The sequence below is a fragment of the Phaseolus vulgaris genome, chromosome 4 (genome assembly GCF_051622355.1).
Source record: "Phaseolus vulgaris cultivar YP4 chromosome 4, ASM5162235v1, whole genome shotgun sequence".
Taxonomy (NCBI): Eukaryota; Viridiplantae; Streptophyta; class Magnoliopsida; order Fabales; family Fabaceae; genus Phaseolus; species Phaseolus vulgaris.
This window is the reverse complement of record NC_143501.1, coordinates 49,508,698-49,527,757: the sequence shown is the minus strand read 5'-3', so window position 1 is coordinate 49,527,757 and position 19,060 is coordinate 49,508,698. Positions and strand designations below refer to the sequence as shown.

At 29.5% G+C, this 19,060-nt stretch overlaps 1 protein-coding gene across 2 annotated transcripts; it reads right to left on the bottom strand.

Annotated features, from left to right (window-relative positions):
• Window positions 1-1,532: 1,532 nt before the first annotated feature.
• On the bottom strand, window positions 1,533-4,881 carry PAP2 (phytochrome-associated protein 2). Of its 2 annotated transcripts, XR_016520692.1 has the most exons (6): window positions 3,925-4,829; window positions 3,024-3,247; window positions 2,739-2,795; window positions 2,521-2,662; window positions 2,291-2,352; window positions 1,533-1,868 (listed from the first exon to the last, which is right to left on the bottom strand). XR_016520692.1 is itself a non-coding variant. In XM_068647333.2 (5 exons), the coding sequence occupies exons 1-5, from the start codon at window positions 4,380-4,382 to the stop codon at window positions 1,831-1,833; spliced, it is 924 nt and encodes a 307-aa protein (XP_068503434.2). In that variant the 5' UTR covers window positions 4,383-4,881; the 3' UTR covers window positions 1,533-1,830. The 2 variants fall into 2 exon arrangements, 1 of the variants encoding a protein (XP_068503434.2); XM_068647333.2 differs by lacking the exon at window positions 2,739-2,795 and having other exon boundaries at window positions 3,925-4,881.
• Between the last annotated feature and the right edge of the window lie 14,179 nt (window positions 4,882-19,060).

Genomic DNA, 19,060 nt, shown 5'->3' with positions numbered 1-19,060 from the left:
AAGTATTCACGTTGGTGCAACTAAAGGCATGGGCTTGGGTTACTTCCAAGTCGCGGGATGCAATCTTTTCCTTCTCTGATTGGTGTGTTGATCATTTGGTCTGTATGGAGATGATGTTTTGATGCCTTGTTTGGGTATAAGAGTGAGGGTTGTAGGCGGTTCTTTTCGGATTTATTTAAGTATTTAGGAGTTGGCGGGGTGTGTGTTGTGCACAAGGTTAAAGGTCGTATGTTTCGTATAAGGGTTGGGTCACCCTTAAAGTGACTCACATTTATTCATTGTTTATTGCTGATAAAAAAAAACTTAGTTTATGATATTTCTTTGTGATAAGGTGTTTGATGATAAGAATAAAAAAAACAAATTGTTAAAAGGTGTTTCAATATAAGAATGAAAAATAAATGGTATTTTTGGAATGCATTATTTTCAATTCCGGATTTTCATTTCCAGAATAAATGGTATTTTTGAAATTTTTGAAATTGTGTTGGGCGCAGGAAGCAATTGCCAAATGTGGATTCCATACTTGGCTCTCAATCAATCTTACATAAGGCCCAAAATTCATCAATTTCACCTTCAGCAGCCAACCATGTGACCCAATCCAAAAACTAATGCAAGTCCACCAAATGAAATACTAAAGATATATTTTTAGTATAATAAAGCAACTAATCACAACACTTAGCACTATCATCAACACATGATATCTTACATGGATTAAGATAGGAACCACACTGTCACTTTGAATACGAAGTTACCTCTTAAGATGATTATCTCTATTTAGAGGTGTCTTAGGAACATGTTGTCCACAAAAGATAACCTTAAAATTAGGAATGTGTTGACTCAAGGTTGTGTTTTGTGTAATAAGGAAGAGGAATCAATGAATCAAATGCTTTTCAATAGTAAAAAGGTTCACATGCTACTGCCTTAACCATATCTTAGTGTTAAATAATACCCAGTATTTTTCTTAATTTAAAAATTATAATTTTCAATTGGTTTTGAGTGTTAATATTTGAAGATCATAAGGAAATACATATATTTTTTCTTTTTTCTTTTTTTATTTGTTGGTTGTTGTATTGAAGAGAAGCATGATATGAAATATAATGTGAGAATGTGAGAAAAAAAATACAAGTATAGGTAAGTATATAAACAAGCTCTGTGCCAATACACCAATGCACTCAAATGATGTCTTCATTATTAGTTTCAAGGAATGTTCCTGACATTCTTAAAGTACAAAAACAAAATATTCATTGGCTTTTGGCACGAGTTTTTAATTATAACACTCAAATTTGAGATATTATTTAAGCTACGAGTGTGTATTGAAAGTATCTATTACCATAATATTACATTTTAGAAAAAGTATTAAACTATTTCTTCTGAATCTTGAAATGCTGTCATTAATCTACATCTGCTTTATAACATTAACAAGAAAAACTTCTAAAGGAGCATTATCATGAATCACCCAAATCACTGTCTATCTTTTAATACATTCCTTTCAAATGTATTGAAGTTAAGGTGTTATTTTGTTTTTCATGCATGACTTGAAAGTTAAAATGCTCACCAATATTAAACATTAGAGACTTGAGTTACAAAATTTACTTACTAAGGCAGCTTCAGTCATATGAAGTCCACAGTGCAGTGATTGAAGAGAAGTGAGGGTAAACAAGCCTAAGAAATGTCTACAACAAAACATATATTGATCCCTTATGTAGGATTTTACATATTCAAGCAAGAGAAGCCTCAGCTTGTGCCCTGCACTTGCCTTTAGACTCTTGTATGATGTGTTTAAAGGTAATAATAATAATACTCCATCTCTTCTGTATCAGTACCATATTGCTTCTAGTTGCGACTTTTGCATTTTTCCATGGCTCTTGGTGCTGCAGGAATCAAACTTAGGTAGGTAAGTACACTGTAAATTTGGTTTGATGATTTATTTAAGAACAAAAGAAAATGCTGAAGTGTGAACTCTGATTCATATTGAAAGTATAAAACCTTCAAGGGATGATGGACATTTCCATCATTTTAAGAAAATATGGTAAGATGATAATGGAGTCAAAGTTTTGCAGCTAGAATGATTTACACATCAATACTCCTCACTCATTTTCATACCAAAAGAGTTATCTTCTGATTTGTGTAAACTCGCTTGCAATTCAGTGGCTTCACACACTTGTTGGCTCTTTTAAGTGTTGTGGATATCATTTTGTAGCATTATGCAATGGAGTTATATCATGAGTGATGAGTTTATCAATGCTACGACAAGATATAAAAGAAAGCACATAGATGTATGTGTCAGTCTCACCTAGTCCAATTGCTTCAGAACTCTTCATTATCCTCAGCCTCTTGCATGAGTCAGTGAACATCCTAAAAAGCAACAACAACAACATCATTTCTCTTATTCTCCTTTGTTGATTCTGATATTATTAAGATGATAAAATAAATGTCTTTGTAAAAAATCATAGTTTGACTCATTAACACCAAAATGGAAATGGAATCAGAATAATGCATAACAGAGACATAATATGCACTCACTCCCATGGAACATCACCAACTAGCATCCAATCACCATCCTTGTCTTCATAGGTGAGAACATATTCTGAACCATGAAGGAGATCCATCAATCTACTTTCACTCAGCTTATCTCGACCAGAAACTCCATGAGAACCACATTGACCTGCACTTGTCATTGGTGAAAACAGTATCAGAATCTGAAACATACAAAGCATTTTATTGGTAAAGAATTATTTGACCTATTCATAGCACTCCCGTAAATATTCCCCCAGCTCATGGAACCAACCAGCCTGAGCCTGTGACATTGGAAGACTTAGGATCCTGATTTAGTCATCCACATAGATCTAAAAGGGTGCCAGTTCTGATCATGATAAACTCTTTATACTTCTCTCATCAAAATCAAATCAAGAGAATGATTGGTATAACCAGAGAATATTGAAATTTCAAAGCTATGCTTAATTTTATAGTAAGAAGGTAACAACAACTTTGATTGTAAATTGCTAGTAAAGAAAAACAGAACTCACTGATTGTAAAACAAGTAAACATCTTTTCCAGGGCTGAAGACAGTTCCATGTAAGTTCCAAAGATTTTGAGATCCACTTTCCTCAAGTATGGAGCACCATCCATGCTAACTTTCACATAAAGGCATCCAGATTTGGCTTCTGCATCATCATCTTTCTTTGGAAGCTGAGTGGCCATTGAGTTCTTCCTGAAAGATCGGATTGGTGGCCATCCCACAACCTGTTCCCTGATTCAAGAAACAGAATAGCCCCAGTTGAGATAATCATCTATGCAGAGATCAGAGATCATAACTTCAAAACAAAAGGAACCCAATCACTAAGCTTTCTAAGGGAAATGCATAACAAATAAGAACACAGGGCAGAAAAAAACAATAAAGTTTCACCATGAAAATTGAACCATTGGTTATAGGACACTGAATAATCCCAGGAGTTCAGTAGAAAGTCATACAGAAAAGCAAACAATTGATAACCCAGATGAAGAAGAAAATTTACAGAACAACCAAAATAACCTAGATCATGATTAACATACAAGGAATACCCCCTAAATTACATAGAAAAGAGTTAACAGCTTCTATAACACTAGAGAGTAACATGATCACATAATTAGCAACAAGAAGAGTTAATGAACTCAAAAACCTCGCCTTGATAGACTTTATTCTCCCTTCTTCTCAATTTAAAATTCAACCAAATAATTTTTTTCAAAGTTAAAAAAAATAAATCATTTACTGTCTTTGAATTATCCCATTTTCTTCTTGATTCCAACATTTTCTAAATATGCACACACATAACTGAGAAAACCATAAACAGGACAGCACACAAAGTGAACAAATATTTTGACAAAGAAAACATATTGAATACAAGTATACATATATTATGTGATGATGCTAAAGGAAGATGGTGCTACTTTGCAGCAGGAGCAGATATCTGAGGTTTCTTCTCATTCAATGGTTTTGGAGGCAGAGGAACTTTATCTTTAACAACAGATGTTTGTTGGTTGGTAGACTCAGCCTTGCCAGCACTAGCACCAACACCCCTTGGTGAGAACAAGCCACAATCTTTTCCCAACCCCACCTCAGATCCACCATTCCCAGAGAGAAGCCACTTCCCAGAACCCCCATCAATGGTGTCTGAGAAACCCCTCTTGGCCCCAGACACCAAATTCTTCACCATGCCTAAAGGGTGCACATTCCTTTCTTCCACACCCCCATCTCTCTCAGGTGACTCGGAACCTGGTAAACCAAGCCTCAGCTCAGTAGCCTTGAGGTTCAAGCCACCACTAGTCCTCTGGGAAAACTTGTCAGAACCTTCCATTGCAGGAACCTCTGATAAGCCTACATAGCCTTGTTCCAGTGGCACAGACATCAAACTCCAGCTCACACAACTACTACAGTTTCAGTTATCCTCAAATATGGAAAAGAATCAATAGAGAGGGAGATGGAAACAGAAACTGAGACTGAATAATCAGAATTTAACAGTGGAAACAAAAGATTTTCTGAGGCTTTCTATATAAAAACTCTATGCATTCTGCTGTATAAACTGATAGTAATGGAGTTGTATGTGGTGTAACAAAAAAAGAAAAAGATAAAATTGGAGGACCAGGGAGAATGAGAGACTGTGATTGCATTTACTATACAAAAGAGAATATGGAACTGTGTATAGCTGTTTGCTTTATTCTTCAAAAAAAATTAAATTTTGCAAGAAAAAAAAAATCCTTTGAAGAATGTGCTTTTTCTGTTTTCTATAATTCGTGTGAATCTTTTTGTGGGAGACCACTCCGACAAAGCCCAGAAAGTCCCTGGCATACTTTACTCGTTTCATTATTCCTTTTGCAAATCAATTTCATTGTCACTCATGGTTTTACAAGAAATTATTCTGTTCATCATTCTTTAGTTTTGGATAATTTATTTAATTGTAGCAATTTATATCACTATCTTATCATACTCAAAAAAGAAGACTAACACACAATTAATATTTATAATCAAACAGTACTCGAATTTAAATAACTTAGAATTCAATTTTTAAATTTTCAATCACTCATCAAATAACATGGTTATTCTTAAAATAATATAAATAAACTATATAAAGAATGCTACTTTAGAAAATATTCTCACAAATATCTCTCCTTATTTTTCTATAGGTTCAAGTTCAGGCATAAAGAAAATTTCTTTAATGATAAAGATGAGTCAAATATAAATAAATTAATTAATTAATATTCAATTTGTGTTATTTCTATTATTTTAACATTGTCTTAAAAGTATCATATAAAAATAGAATAGAGTTTGTATAATGTCTAACAAGTAGAAGAGTTTTGCTGTAATTATTCAAAATTTATCATGATAGCATCTATTGTTACTTTTATCTAAAATAAATTTAAGTGTATTGTATTTATAAAATAAAATAAAAACATTTCATTGTATATAAGTGGGTGCAAATTTCATCTCTTGAGTCAGTGGGATTGAATTAGACTTAAAATTCACTTCTTAATATGGTATCAGAGTCATTTCGAGTCTATCCTAGCGATTGTTTGTTGAATTTATCAGGGCACCCACTATCGAGTGACCATCCATAATATGTTATCCCACCAACGAGTTGTCAGTCTCAGCGTGAGGGGTGTGTTAGAGATCTCACTTCCACTATAGATTAGGACATTTCATTGTACCTCATGAGCCGATTTTATGGGATTATGTTAGGCTTAAAATTCACTTTATTGTATTTATAAAATAAAATAAGTTCTAGAAATAAAGAAATTGTAAGAAATAAAAAGTAAAAGAATTAAAAGTTAGAGTAATTTATATTAAAAGAATGTTATGTTTTGTTGAATGTGGGCCAAAAGATTAGATGCAGTGGAGGCATCGTTTGGGCGAAAGACATCTGAGGCTTCAAAAAGGAAGGCAAGGAATGGCAGGAAAATGATGGGACGAACAGTGTCTTCCAAAAAGCCAAATTTTCAATGTGGCTCAAAAAATTATAAACCATAAAGAAAAATTAAATTTTATATAAAAAAAATGGTGGAGAAATTCTTGCTTTATACGTAACTTTGATTAATTTTTTATCTTATAAAAAAAGTATTGTATGCTTCACTACGTTTTTTTCATTTTAAATATTTATTATTTTAAAAATTAAGAAATCCTTATTATTTTTGTAGTAATATTCGCTTCTTGGTATCTTATAGTTGAATACGTACTTACTATAAATACATTCAAAATAATTTTAAAATGACAGTTTTGTAAAAAAAAATAGCTATTATTATAAAAACTTGTGTGATTCGTATAGTAAATGGAGGGGAGGCACGAGGTGACATAACACATAACTTTTAAGATATATTTGAAAATATTAATCAAATCTAAAGACTTTTAAAAATAATTTTTTAAAACAAAATAAAAATAACTTTGAAATAAAATAAGTATAAACCAAATTCTTTCTATTGCTTTGTACGAGGTCTTGATACAATATATAAATAACCATATGTATCAACACGTTTTCATTTGAATTGGTTTAAAATTTAAATACCCGTTTTAAAAAATAGTCTTCATTTAATTATATATACATATATATATATATATATATATATAATTTTATCTCATTTATTTATATTTGTTATATTTATATAATCATAGTAATATAAAATTAACTTTACCAACAACTAATGTCAACATGAACATTTTCTTAAAAAATCAAATTCTTTCTCATTTGTTCCACAACTTTTTAATATGTATATGTATATATAGATAAAGAATTTTATTTATAGAATAAAATTTAAAAACCAAACCAATAACTAAATATATTTGAATTTTAATGAAATGGGTATTATGTAAATTAGAAATTTAAAAGGATCTTTTTGGAGACAATAAACTAATAACCAATGATGAGAATGATGACAAATTGACAATGCAAAAGAAGAGAATTCCAAGTAGAACCCACATGGGTCCCACTTGTGAAAATTCTTAAGTTTCATAAATTATGATGGACACTCCACTAGATTCTACTTTCTTATTCAAAATGGCTTTTACTTATTATCAAGTTTTGTTGTGATTTTGTCTTCTCTTCTATTACTATCAAATTTTTATGGTGGGTTGTGTTTGCCAATTGCCATTGCACTTTTGCTATATAGTAGTTAAACCATCCTTTTAAATGGATAAGAAGAACTTACTCTCACTTTTTTTTATTATATGTTACTCCCTCCATTTCACTTTATTATGGATGGTATAATGATGATTAGGTTATATTTTGCATCTTAATTATTTAAAAATTTAATTATTAACATTTTTTTTAAGTTCCTATACCAAAAGTGATTTTTTTTTCTTTTTCTTGAACCTTTAAACTTCTCCAAACCTCTGTACTTTGACTCTAAGATCTCCTTTCAGAGGCCGCAGTTATCCGTATTCAAATGTCAAATCCATTTTTTTAAGAGAACAACATTTAATAGTCTTATATCTATAATACTAAGTTTTCCTATTTCTATTGATTCACAAACTTTTTTCCATGAGAGCCAAACAATTTTTTTACCCTCTGAACCTCAGTTCCATAAGAATTTTCTTTGTAATTTCACTATCTCTTTCATCACAATTTTCGACATTTTATGTAAAGACAAGTAGAATAGAGAGAGATGACAAAACTGATTTAATTAAACATAACTTATCTGTCATAAATATAAACTTACCACATTTCCATCTGTCTAATATATTTCTTATTTTGTCCAACACGCCTCCCATAATATACCTCTTCTTTGACACCCCAACCAACATTCCCAAATATTTAAATGGAATTTTCATCGCATTACAATTTAAAATTGCACAAAACATTGAATCATACTATTTTTAACACACACCCCTCCAATATTAGTCTTCTAAAAATTCACGTAGCATATTCACCTTAATCATCTTATCACCTATTTCCAAACTTTTTATATTGTAAGTGGAGTATTTTTATTTTATTTGTAAAGTAACAATGAACATACACAAAATGCAAAGTGGAAGAAAGAAAAGTAAAAAAATGAAGTTCCAAACAAGGACTTAAATGATGTATAAGTAGAAGATAGGGAAATGATTGTCATAATCGCAGGAGAGACTTTGGGTAAGGGATAGGAGACAGCATGAATCTTTAAAGCATCACTTCCTTGACCCCATCTACCATTATATTAAACAACCACTCCAATCCCAACCTCTTTCTTTTTTATACTTAGCCTTATATGGATTATCATAAAATATAGTAATGTATGAATAATACCCCACTCTCAACATCTCACACACACCATCACATATTTCAGTTTTTTCTACAAGATTCTCCTTACTCAAAAACCATTCTAGTCCCTGAAATTTGTGGTTGTTCATTGCTTTTGAGATATAAGAGGTATGAAAGAAGAGAAATAAAAATTCAAAATAATTTCTACTCATAAAAAATATGTGTGTGTGCAAATCGTCTAGTACGACCACATAAATCTAGAGATAAATCTAACCCTACAAAAGTAATGTGAAAGAGACATTGAGTTTATAGTAAAACTCCATAAAAGCTACTACTAGAACTACATGACCATTACCAACAGCCATCAAACCCTGTTGCAGAACTTGATGAAACCATGCATAACGTTCAAAAGGGAACAACTATATCAATTAAGATCTCTTCTGCTTTGGAAATTAATTGCTGTAGTAAGGACCATTCATCATAGTTATTATACTTGAGAAGTGATATATTAACAACTTGTATCACTTTACTACTCATCTATTTATCCAAAATTTCAGTTTTTTTTTTATGAAATTTTTTTTCATATCATAAATAATAGTGTATACTAAAAGTTTTCAATGTATTATTACTGATTATACCTAGAAACTTTGATATGTAGTGTGAGGCAATCATATCAATTATATAATATACTATAGAGTTTCAAAATTTAAGCATATGTTGGCACCATCATCACTTATGATTAATATTTTTGAACTGATATGCATAGAAACGTTTTGATTGATTCTATTCTGAAATTATCATTTCATGACTTGGTGTTCTTCCAATTTCATCATCATGTGGCGTAGGGAAAGAATGCAAAGTTACTACAAATTTTCAAAGCAATAATATTCGAAGAACAGCACTAACTGATGAGGAAGGTCTTGTTTGTGCTGAATGGAACTCCTATTCATGCACCTTTTTCTCTGAGGAGGGTCTTGTCATCCTTCATGTAAGGCAAGCCTTGAACCTTGTCATCTAGCTAGCACACTCTATGTAGTGGATACTGCAAAAAAGCCTGCAGGGTTTTAATGCATTCCAACTTGCATTTCAATTTCAACCATTTGAGTTTGAGGGGCCCCTTAGCATCAAAGATAAATTATTGACACTACTCATGCCTCTGCACTGCACCTCACTCCATGCACTATGATTTAACTTGGAACTTAAGGATCACCACAATTCTATATATTGTAGCATGCAGCTGAAATCTAAGGGATGCTTTTTTTCAGGTGCTGCTGCAACGTTACTGTATGGACCCATATATGATATCATATATATGTTTTTTTTTTCAGGAACAGTGATTATCATATGTATGTGTGACTGTGTCATTATGATTGTTAAGGAAAAGTGGAATATGGTTCTGTAATCAAAGTAACACATCTAGTTTTCTCTTGTGTGTGTATCATGGAATCGACAAGAATCCCTACCTTGTATTGTTTGGTTTTGTATAGAAAAGTTGTTAGATTTTCATTTTTTTATCACCAAGAAAAGATATATTAAATATGATCCACTTTAGGGTGGTTCAACCCTTTTACAGAACAAAGAAGACATATACTTTAAGAAAAAAAAAATTCTAACTGACTACCTTATCACAACTCGTTAAAAATCGACTTAAAATTCAAAGATATCAACGTCGTCTTATCAACAACTATTAATTTATTACATACATACTAGGAGTTCAAGATACCCATAAAAAATAAAAAACTCGCTGATGATACATTTGACGAGATTCAAAACAAAATCTTAACATATACTAAGGAGATTTCAAAATAGTTTACTATTATCATATATACTGACTTCAAATATTTTAATCTTAATAAAAAAAAGTCTACTATTACAAGACTCATAGTTATAAGTTTTGGCTCTTGCTTTCTAGAAATAAAACTTTCATTACAGTAAGAACTACTGCGACTTGTAGTATCTCATCTTATACAAAGAAACTGTAACCTGATATAATATTTAGAAAATCTAAACAAATACTCAGATCTTTCATCTCTTTTTCTTTTTATCATATCACATTATTAATCATATCAAATGCTTATCCTCCAACTCTTTCTTGGTGCAGTACAGGAATAAAGATATTCTAAAGTGACTTTTTTTTAGCAACATTGATGTTGTGGCAAAAGAATATATATTTCTATTGCAACAAAATTTGAGGTTGTGCTAGATTATATGCTAACAAAAGAGTGACTAAAAGAAGTGCTTGAATTTAGGTTGGATCATGTCCAATGGCAATCCCTTGTGGCCCCATCCTACCAAATAAATGAAGGCCAAGTTCAGCATTTACCTAATATCACACGTTTTTATGGAGTTAGTGAGTGGTTGGAGTCCCTTGTTTTGTTCTTTGACGTTATGTGGTCCTTAACTCTAAATCCCTGAGAAGGTGACAATTGCTTCTCTCCTTTGAACTTTCAACCTAAATTGTTTTATTTTTTTTTATCAACAATAAATAATATATACATGTTTTTTATCGACAATAAAAAATAAATTAATATGAACCACTTAAGGGGTGGTTCAACCCTTATACATATTCATGACACAACATTTTCACAAAACCCCTTCCAGCCTACCTAATCCTTATATCCTTAAAGTAAAAAACACCCTAATCAAAAGAGATAAACTTTGCATAATCTCACTTAATTGACAACATATAAACCATAGGATCAATACACCACTCAGAATAAGTAAAACAAGTAGAACCAGATTTAGATGTTATCCAAGACCAAACCTTTAATTGAGCCAAGGTGAACATTTTTTAATGGTCTATCACTCCACCTTGGAAAATATGCTTATTATATACATAAGAACCACTTGAGTGATGATCTAACTCTTATACCAGAAATCAAAACAATTAAACAACACAAAACCTTCCAAACTACTACAAACCAAATTCCACCAAACTAACACTGACACAAACAAGTTAAATCGAGAAAAGATAAACCAAAGGAGCAAGACACCAATCAGAATAAGAAAAGCAGACAGAATATCTTAATACCTTAACCTTTGCACAACTTGCATTCTTATTAAAACTTATGAAACAAGGTGTATAAGGATTTTGTTTAACTGATTTACTGAACTTATCAGACATAAAAATGCTAGGAATCCATAAATTATTCCTAATTTTCTTTGTGTTTAATATGGTCACAACTAGTTTTCTCATACAAATGCTAGGGATGGTTAGGGATCAAAGTAAGGAAATAGTCAAAAAGATGCACTGAAGTAAGACGTATGGTCAAGCTACTGTGTGTACCTTTTGTTTTTCTTACTGTTTTGTACTGTTATAGTGCAAAAAATAATCAGACTGTCTATTTTGTTCTTTGTTTTTTATACAAGAGTTAGAGTACCTTAATTCATATATTTTATTTTTGATAAAAATAATATAGAAATAGTTTATTAATTTTTATTCTGCAGAGAGAGAACAAAAAACACTAATGTTTATCTTTTGTTTAATGGATATGATTCTGCCTTAATATATATATATATATATATATATATATATATATTATATGTATTATTGAACTTTCTTATTTACTTTTACTTAATATAAATTTTTAATTCATATCGAAATCCTACTCAGGAGGTTAATAAAAAGGGTAAGAATTTTTTTTAATAGGGTAAAGGCAGTGTTACAAATAAAAAATATGCTGCAAATAGCAATAGCTTAAAAATATCTTCATTTGGAGCAACAACGTTAGAATCTTAATAATAAAAAATGTATAATTAATAGTCAAATTATAATTTCTTTTAGGCAAATGCTCCCTCCACCCAACACTTTTGAACCTGCACCCAACATAATTTCAAAAATTCTGAAAATACACTTTATTCTGGAAATGAAAATCCGGAATTGAAACTAATGCATTCCAGAAAAATAAATCTGGAAGAGATTTTTGTGTTCTGGATATAAAAATCTGGAAAAATATCAAAATCTCATTCTGGATAAAAAAATATGAAATTGAAAATAATACATTCTGAAAAAATTTATCTGTAAGAGATTATTGTGTTCCATAAAAAGAGGTCTAGAATGTAATTTTATATGTACCCCATTTTTTTAAAGGTATTTTCGTTTTTTCTTCTATGATTGGGTGCAGTGATATGGTGCAGGAAGCAATTGCCTTTCTTTTTACTTAAAAACATAATAGTTCAAATCATATAATTGAGTTATAATTTGTTCTGCAACAAAATTTCCAACTAAGGCCCAACCCAATGCTGCCAGTAAATAAAACCATTATCAAGTGTCTTGTGATCTACCAAATATTTTTTTTCCATGAGGATAATTTATATAAAAAATTATGATTTATGATACATTTTTTACATTTAAAACTCTTAAAAGAGAAATATTTTTTATATTTTAAAATTGTCAAACTAATGTATGCATGTAAATTGCTATTATAAGTTGGCTAAATCGTTTATATATCAAGAAAATAGTCATATTACTAATTAGGTTATTTATCGAGAGAAACATGTCTCCATAGATCTCGATTTTATGTTTAATAAAAGTGCTTACTTCAAAAATATTTTATATTATTAATTATTCTTCAAATATTATTCAGTTTATCTTACAGAATATATACTTTTGTCATTTATATTAGTTTACAATTTTTAAATACTAACTTTTCATGATTTCATATTAAATTATTGGTTAAAGTAGTATATAATATTAAGAATATAAATTAATTACCTCTGGTCGAACAACTATTGAAAGAAACGGATATTGTTAGAGACGATTATGGACCGAAACCTAAGCCACTTAACTTGGGCTTTTGAGAGAATATACCTGGGCTCATTAATATAAGGGTTTTTCTTTTTGTACCCAATCAAATTCAAACCTGCACTATGAAATGACAAAAATATTCTTTTTAGTTTTTAAATAGGGATAGGGAATGCAGATTTAAATGTATTCTGGATTTAGTTTTATAGTGTACCTGTGTGGATGTCGGAGCCTGAGTAATGTTGATCTACTCGATACACAATTCGATGTTGTGTTGATAGTCTCTGAATTCTTCAAAGCTCTTCCTCTCTTACGCGCGTGCTCCGTCGGTCGGAGGGGTACCTGCGATTGCACTCCGACGCTCAAGTTAGTGCTAGTGTTATCTCTGTTCTCTTAGGATATCAAAAACGTCCTTTTTCTCCCTTCCGAAGTCTTGTTTATAGGTTGACTTAGACCTCCATTAGTGTGAGCCAGATAACCAGTTCACCAAGACGTGTGTAGTGGTCCTCAGGTTGTGTGTAGTGGTTTCCTGATATCACGGAAATGTATTCGAAGTGCGTCTTTGACCCATTTAACGCCAATTATAACTGCTTCTTTGCCACATATTTATTGTATTATATTATTAATTCATGTCTTCGATCGTCCGGGGTTCAACCGGTACATCTAGAATAGAGTAGACTTTTCAGAACAACTTTTTGTGATAATCTTTATGAAACATATTTTGGACTTTGTTTATGAAATCACGTATTATTTGTATTTTGGATTTTTTTTTTAAATGAGATTTTGGTTTTTCAATTCTATTATGTAATTTTATTTCTTGAACACAAAACAAAGTATTGTGGATTTCCTTTTCCAATAATGTATTTCTCAATACCAGAATTCTAATTCTAGAATACACTGAAACATGCAAGGACAATTCTGAAATTTCAAAAATTGACAGGTGCAAGTTCGAATTGATTGAGTGCAGAAAGTAAAAACCTAATATCAAAACCTGAAGAATCCAAAATAGAGTTGGGCTTGATGAGATTTCATACCGTACAACTTTAGTTTACTTGTTACTAATATTTCATACATATCTCTTTTATAACAAAAATTAACTTTCAATTTTATTGATTTGCAAGACCCCATAAAACATACATTGATTTGTTAAGCTTATGCAAAAGGGTAAAATTATATATGATTTTAGTGTATAGTAGCTAGGGCAAGCATTTGCAATTTTCTTTTATCAATAATAAAAAATAAATAAAGAAGAATCACTTTAAGTGATACAATCCATGTACAAAATCGTTTCGAAATGAATAATTTTTTCTTTCAAAAGTTTGTTACTAACTTCTTACTAAAACAAATAAAGTCACACCAACATAAAAAAAAATCACTTACTTTTAATCGAATAATACAAATCAAGAGATTCAGATACCGATCAGAAAAGAAAAAACAAATAAAAAGGACTTTAGATGTTACTCATGACTAGAACTTTAGTTGAACCATGGAGAAAAGTAAATTTTAAATTTTGTTACTATTTCTTATTTAAGTACTTTTATCTTAAAAGCTATTTTGATAAGTAAAGGAAAAGTAATTAATTCAACTGAGCACAGTGTTAAGAAGATATAAAATGCTCACATGCATGTTGTTCCTTCAATTAATTATGACACCTTTTGTAAGCACAGTTTCTTTAATTTCATTAATCCCTAAATACACTCTTTTATAACTTTGTAGTTAGAACAATTTTTTTTCTTCCAAATGTGTTTTCCTTGTTCTATTAAATCACACTTTAATTTAATTCACAATATTAAAACTATTGTTGGTTTAATAGTAGTGATGAACTTTTGTTGATCTTTTTCTCTCCACATAATTACATAATAATAAAAATAAAAGTACATGAGAATCATAGTTTCAATAAAGAACCCTGGTGTAAATTTAAGACTTTTAAATTCGTTAAACAAAACTTTAACATCACCGACTAAACCTAACTTTATGTTTTCGTTGGATTTTTTAAGAAAAAATAAATTAAATATTTAAGTATATGAATTAGAAGTCTTATATTGAATGAAAATTAAAGTAGAAGGATTTTATCTTTTATATTCTCATCAAAATTTTGGGATAAAAATGAGTTTTGATATTTAATATAAATTTAATTAGGGTTAAATATTCTTTTCATTCCTGTATTATAACACGAAATTGATTTTCGTATCTAATTTAAACTTTAAATCATTGAGGTGTTTGTAATATGAAAATGATTGTAATAGATCATTTTATATGTGAAATTAGTTCAATTTGAGGTTACATTTCATGAACCCATTGGAAATATTTAAAGTGAGCATGAGTATATAGTCAAGACAATAACAAATTTTTTTAAAAAAGTAACAATCTTTGAAAATTACAATCATTTCACATACACAATTGTTCATTCTTATCATTTTCATACTACAAGTATCTAGATGGTCTAAATTTTGGATCAGGAAGGAAAACCAATTTTGTGTTATAATATAAAAACAAAAAACATATTTAACTCATTTATTTATAATTCATTGGAATAAATCATTTTAGTATTTTTTTTAAGATTCCAACGTAGATAAAGAGAAAACTCTCAAATCTCAATTATATTCCAGTATTATCTCATATTCATTTTTAAACCCTAAACCATAAATTTTACTATAAACACGAAAAATATTTCTTTCTAAGATGTGAAAGATTGTTCTTAATTTTTAAAATTCCTTATTTTTGAATTATTGTTAAAAAAATAAATAGATATTCACTTATAGAAGATTCCTCCATCTCCATATTAATTAAAAAAAAATATAAATATTAAGTAAATACTTTCTTTCGAGAATTGATTATTTATAAACTTTTTAACCTAATAAAACTATATAACAAAAGGTATACTCTATTGAAGAAAAAAAAAAACTTCACTACCAACTCTCAATTTTTAATTTGGTACTTTAGAAGAAGAACTAAACTTGGTTTTGATATATGAAATAATGAAGCATTAGTGATATTTTTTTATATAAGTAAGAAAAAATTGGTAACCGTTAGTGAGTAGAGTTGAAAATTATTAATAAGATGGTATAAGTAGGGTTAGAGTATAAAAAGGAATTTGAAAGGGAAGCACTTTTGAAGTCAAGAAAAGTCCTCAAGTGGCCGTGACAAACGTAATATTGTTGGAATAAGTCAAAACAAAAATCCGTGACACGAAGAAATGATTGATATTATGATTAGGGTGTGTTTGGTTAAGATAAATAATACCACACTCAATGCTGAATCTTCTTTTTCTATGTTAAAGTGGGGAGCATAAACAATTTCACGTTTTGTTACTTCCCAATTAAGATGTGTACGCACCAAGCAACTCACCACAATCCATTTGTAAACACTCTTATCATCACTTTACACTACAATTCAACATCCAACACTTTTCCAATCTTATCATCTTCATCTAGGAAATTTTTCTATCCATATTTTTTTTAATCTCACTCATTCTCAAACTAGGTTGCGGATTTTACATTAACTAAAGATAAAAACATTTTATAGTATATAAGTGGGTGTCAAACCTTATCTTGTGACCTGATTTTGTAAGGTTGAGTTAGACTTAAAGTTCACTTCTTAATATAATATTATATTCATTTAGAGTTTATCCTACGAGAGTAGTTGGACTTATCAAGTCGTCTGTTATTGGATCACCCATATACACAAGTTGGCAAGTCTCGACGTATTGAAGATCTCACATGAACTAGGGATAATGAGATTTCATAGTATATAAGTGGATGTAAACATCATCTTATTAACTAATTTATAAGATTAAATTAATTTTGAAGTTTATTTCTTAATAAATGGGTTATATCATGTCCATAATTGTTGTTTTTACATGGAAGAAGAAAAAAAAAACCAGTTGTAAACATATAATATAGAAAACTAGTTTGTAAAAATTTTGAAAATTGAGTTTTTACTACTAGAATATTACTTCATTTAAAATCTGGCAAATATCAACTAAAAATTATAAAATATATGTTAAGCAACAATCTTCAACATTTTTTTTTTTTTGAGACTACTTTTGGTAAAGCTATTCAATTTGATCAATTAGGTCAATACCCTATTGACTTTATCTTTTAATTAATTAATTAATTAATTAATTAATTAATTAATACACCTATTTAATTAAAAATGGCGTTAATAATTTCTGTTAAACAGAACACGGTTCAAGCGCTAGAAGCTAATTAAGATCAAATTTCCCATGTTATTTCATCAAACATGGAAGTAGAGAAAGGTTTCGAAAACTTGCAAGAAAATTTAATATCACATATATTTTATCATCAGTGATCTATATTTTTTTTTTTACATTTTTTTCATTTTCATAAATTTTAGGAACCCGTAGATATAATAGCGTGATAATTTTTTGATACTGATGAATTAATAAAACATTTGATAATTTAAAAATATAGAAAATATAAAAATGAAATAATAAAATAATAAAATTCTTAAAATAACAATAAATTAATGATAAAAATGTGTAATTAAACTGAATTTGTACATTCTTCAAAACTTTTAGATGAACCTTAACTGAATTAAAATTTAACTTTTTTTATCAGCCCGAAAATATTTTTACCTTAATTTTAAAAGATAACAAAATTAGTGTCTTTTTCAATGAGAGCTTTGCCAAACTTACCAACAAATAAATATATGTTGAACTATACTAAATAAATAAATAATATATATATATATATATATATATATATATATATATTGCTTGCATTATTATTCTAAATGCTAACACGTCTCATTTGCAGCTATATGTTGAACAGATACCTCTTCGTTCTCTCAACCAAATAAACTAATTTAGTGCATATTTTATTTAATATCAAATAAAAAAAATATAAACTTATAATGAGTTTAGATTATAGTTCGATAACTATGATTTGATTGAACAAATAAAAAAAAATCAGTAATATATATGTTTTCAAATCGTGTTTCTGATTAAAACTTATATACAGACATTCCCAACAACAATTTTGTTAAACATGTTACTCGAAAATAAATCTTAATTAATTCATTATCCATGTGTGTAAACTATAATCTTGGTTTGAGCTATCAACTTTTGTTTTTCAGATGGATCTTGATGGTAAATAATGAGAATAATAATAATAATAGTATTAATAATTAAAATATATAAATAAAATGGTAAGAAAATGTGGTGTGATATATGAGATAAGAATGACATAATAATGACATAGTATTATTATAAAAGAAAAGATAGTTTGATGAGTAAAAAATGAAAGAAGAATGTGAAATAATTAGAAAGTGGGTCCATTGTTGATTTTAGAGGGAGAGGGGTCGGTGAGGCTTTTTTGCTTTATAGAAAGGGAGGGAAAAGTGGGGCATGGTGGGGCCCACTACTCTAGTAATAGGAAGAAGATAGAGAAAGAGAGAGAAAGAGAGAGAGAGAGAGAGAGAAACATTTGAATGAAATCAGTGTCAGAAATGAAAAGCTCAAATGGAAAAGAGTTGTGTTTGTATACAACTCTTTTAAGGACTATAGTCCCCTCTTTAGGGACCACAAACCCTCCCATGCTTTCTCATAATCACTTCTTTTTTCACTCCCAAACCTCTCTAAGTAAAACTACCAATAGTGTGGATGAGAGAAGATCAAATAAAATAGCTACTTAGGTTTGGTGCAAGAGCATAGAATAGGATAGATATATTTGTTTTAATTTAATTTAATTTTTTTATACTTTTGTTTATCATTTTCATTTTTTTATATTTAACCAAATATTTATTGAAAATCTTCCGTTGAGTATATATAATAATATACCATTACAAACTTCACCTTATGAACCAATTTTATAAGGTTTAGTGTAAATATTATCTTGTGAATCGATTTTATAAGGTTGAGTGCAAACATTATCTTGTGAGCCAATTTTATAAGATTGAGCTGTACCGGTCAGTACCGGACGAGTCGGTCTCATGTTTGGTGACCAACCGACCGAATTAAATAACACCTCAAATTACAATGAATAGCAAGGATACATAACCAACACTATAAATAAAACTCTCTACGGAGGTGTAAGGTATGTTTTTACCAATTATCAATATACACTCTTTACACAGAGTATTTACTTGATCGTTA

Excerpts from the sequence above, each read along its gene's own strand:
- PAP2 (XM_068647333.2), bottom strand. The coding sequence starts at position 4,382 with ATGTCTGTGCCACTGGAACAAGGCTATGTAGGCTTATCAGAGGTTCCT. Across the intron at positions 2,353-2,520 it reads GTTGGTGATGTTCCATGGGA|GATGTTCACTGACTCATGCA; the intron begins GTGAGTGCATAT and ends GTTGCTTTTTAG. Across the intron at positions 1,869-2,290 it reads TTCTGAAGCAATTGGACTAG|CACCAAGAGCCATGGAAAAA; the intron begins GTGAGACTGACA and ends TGATTCCTGCAG.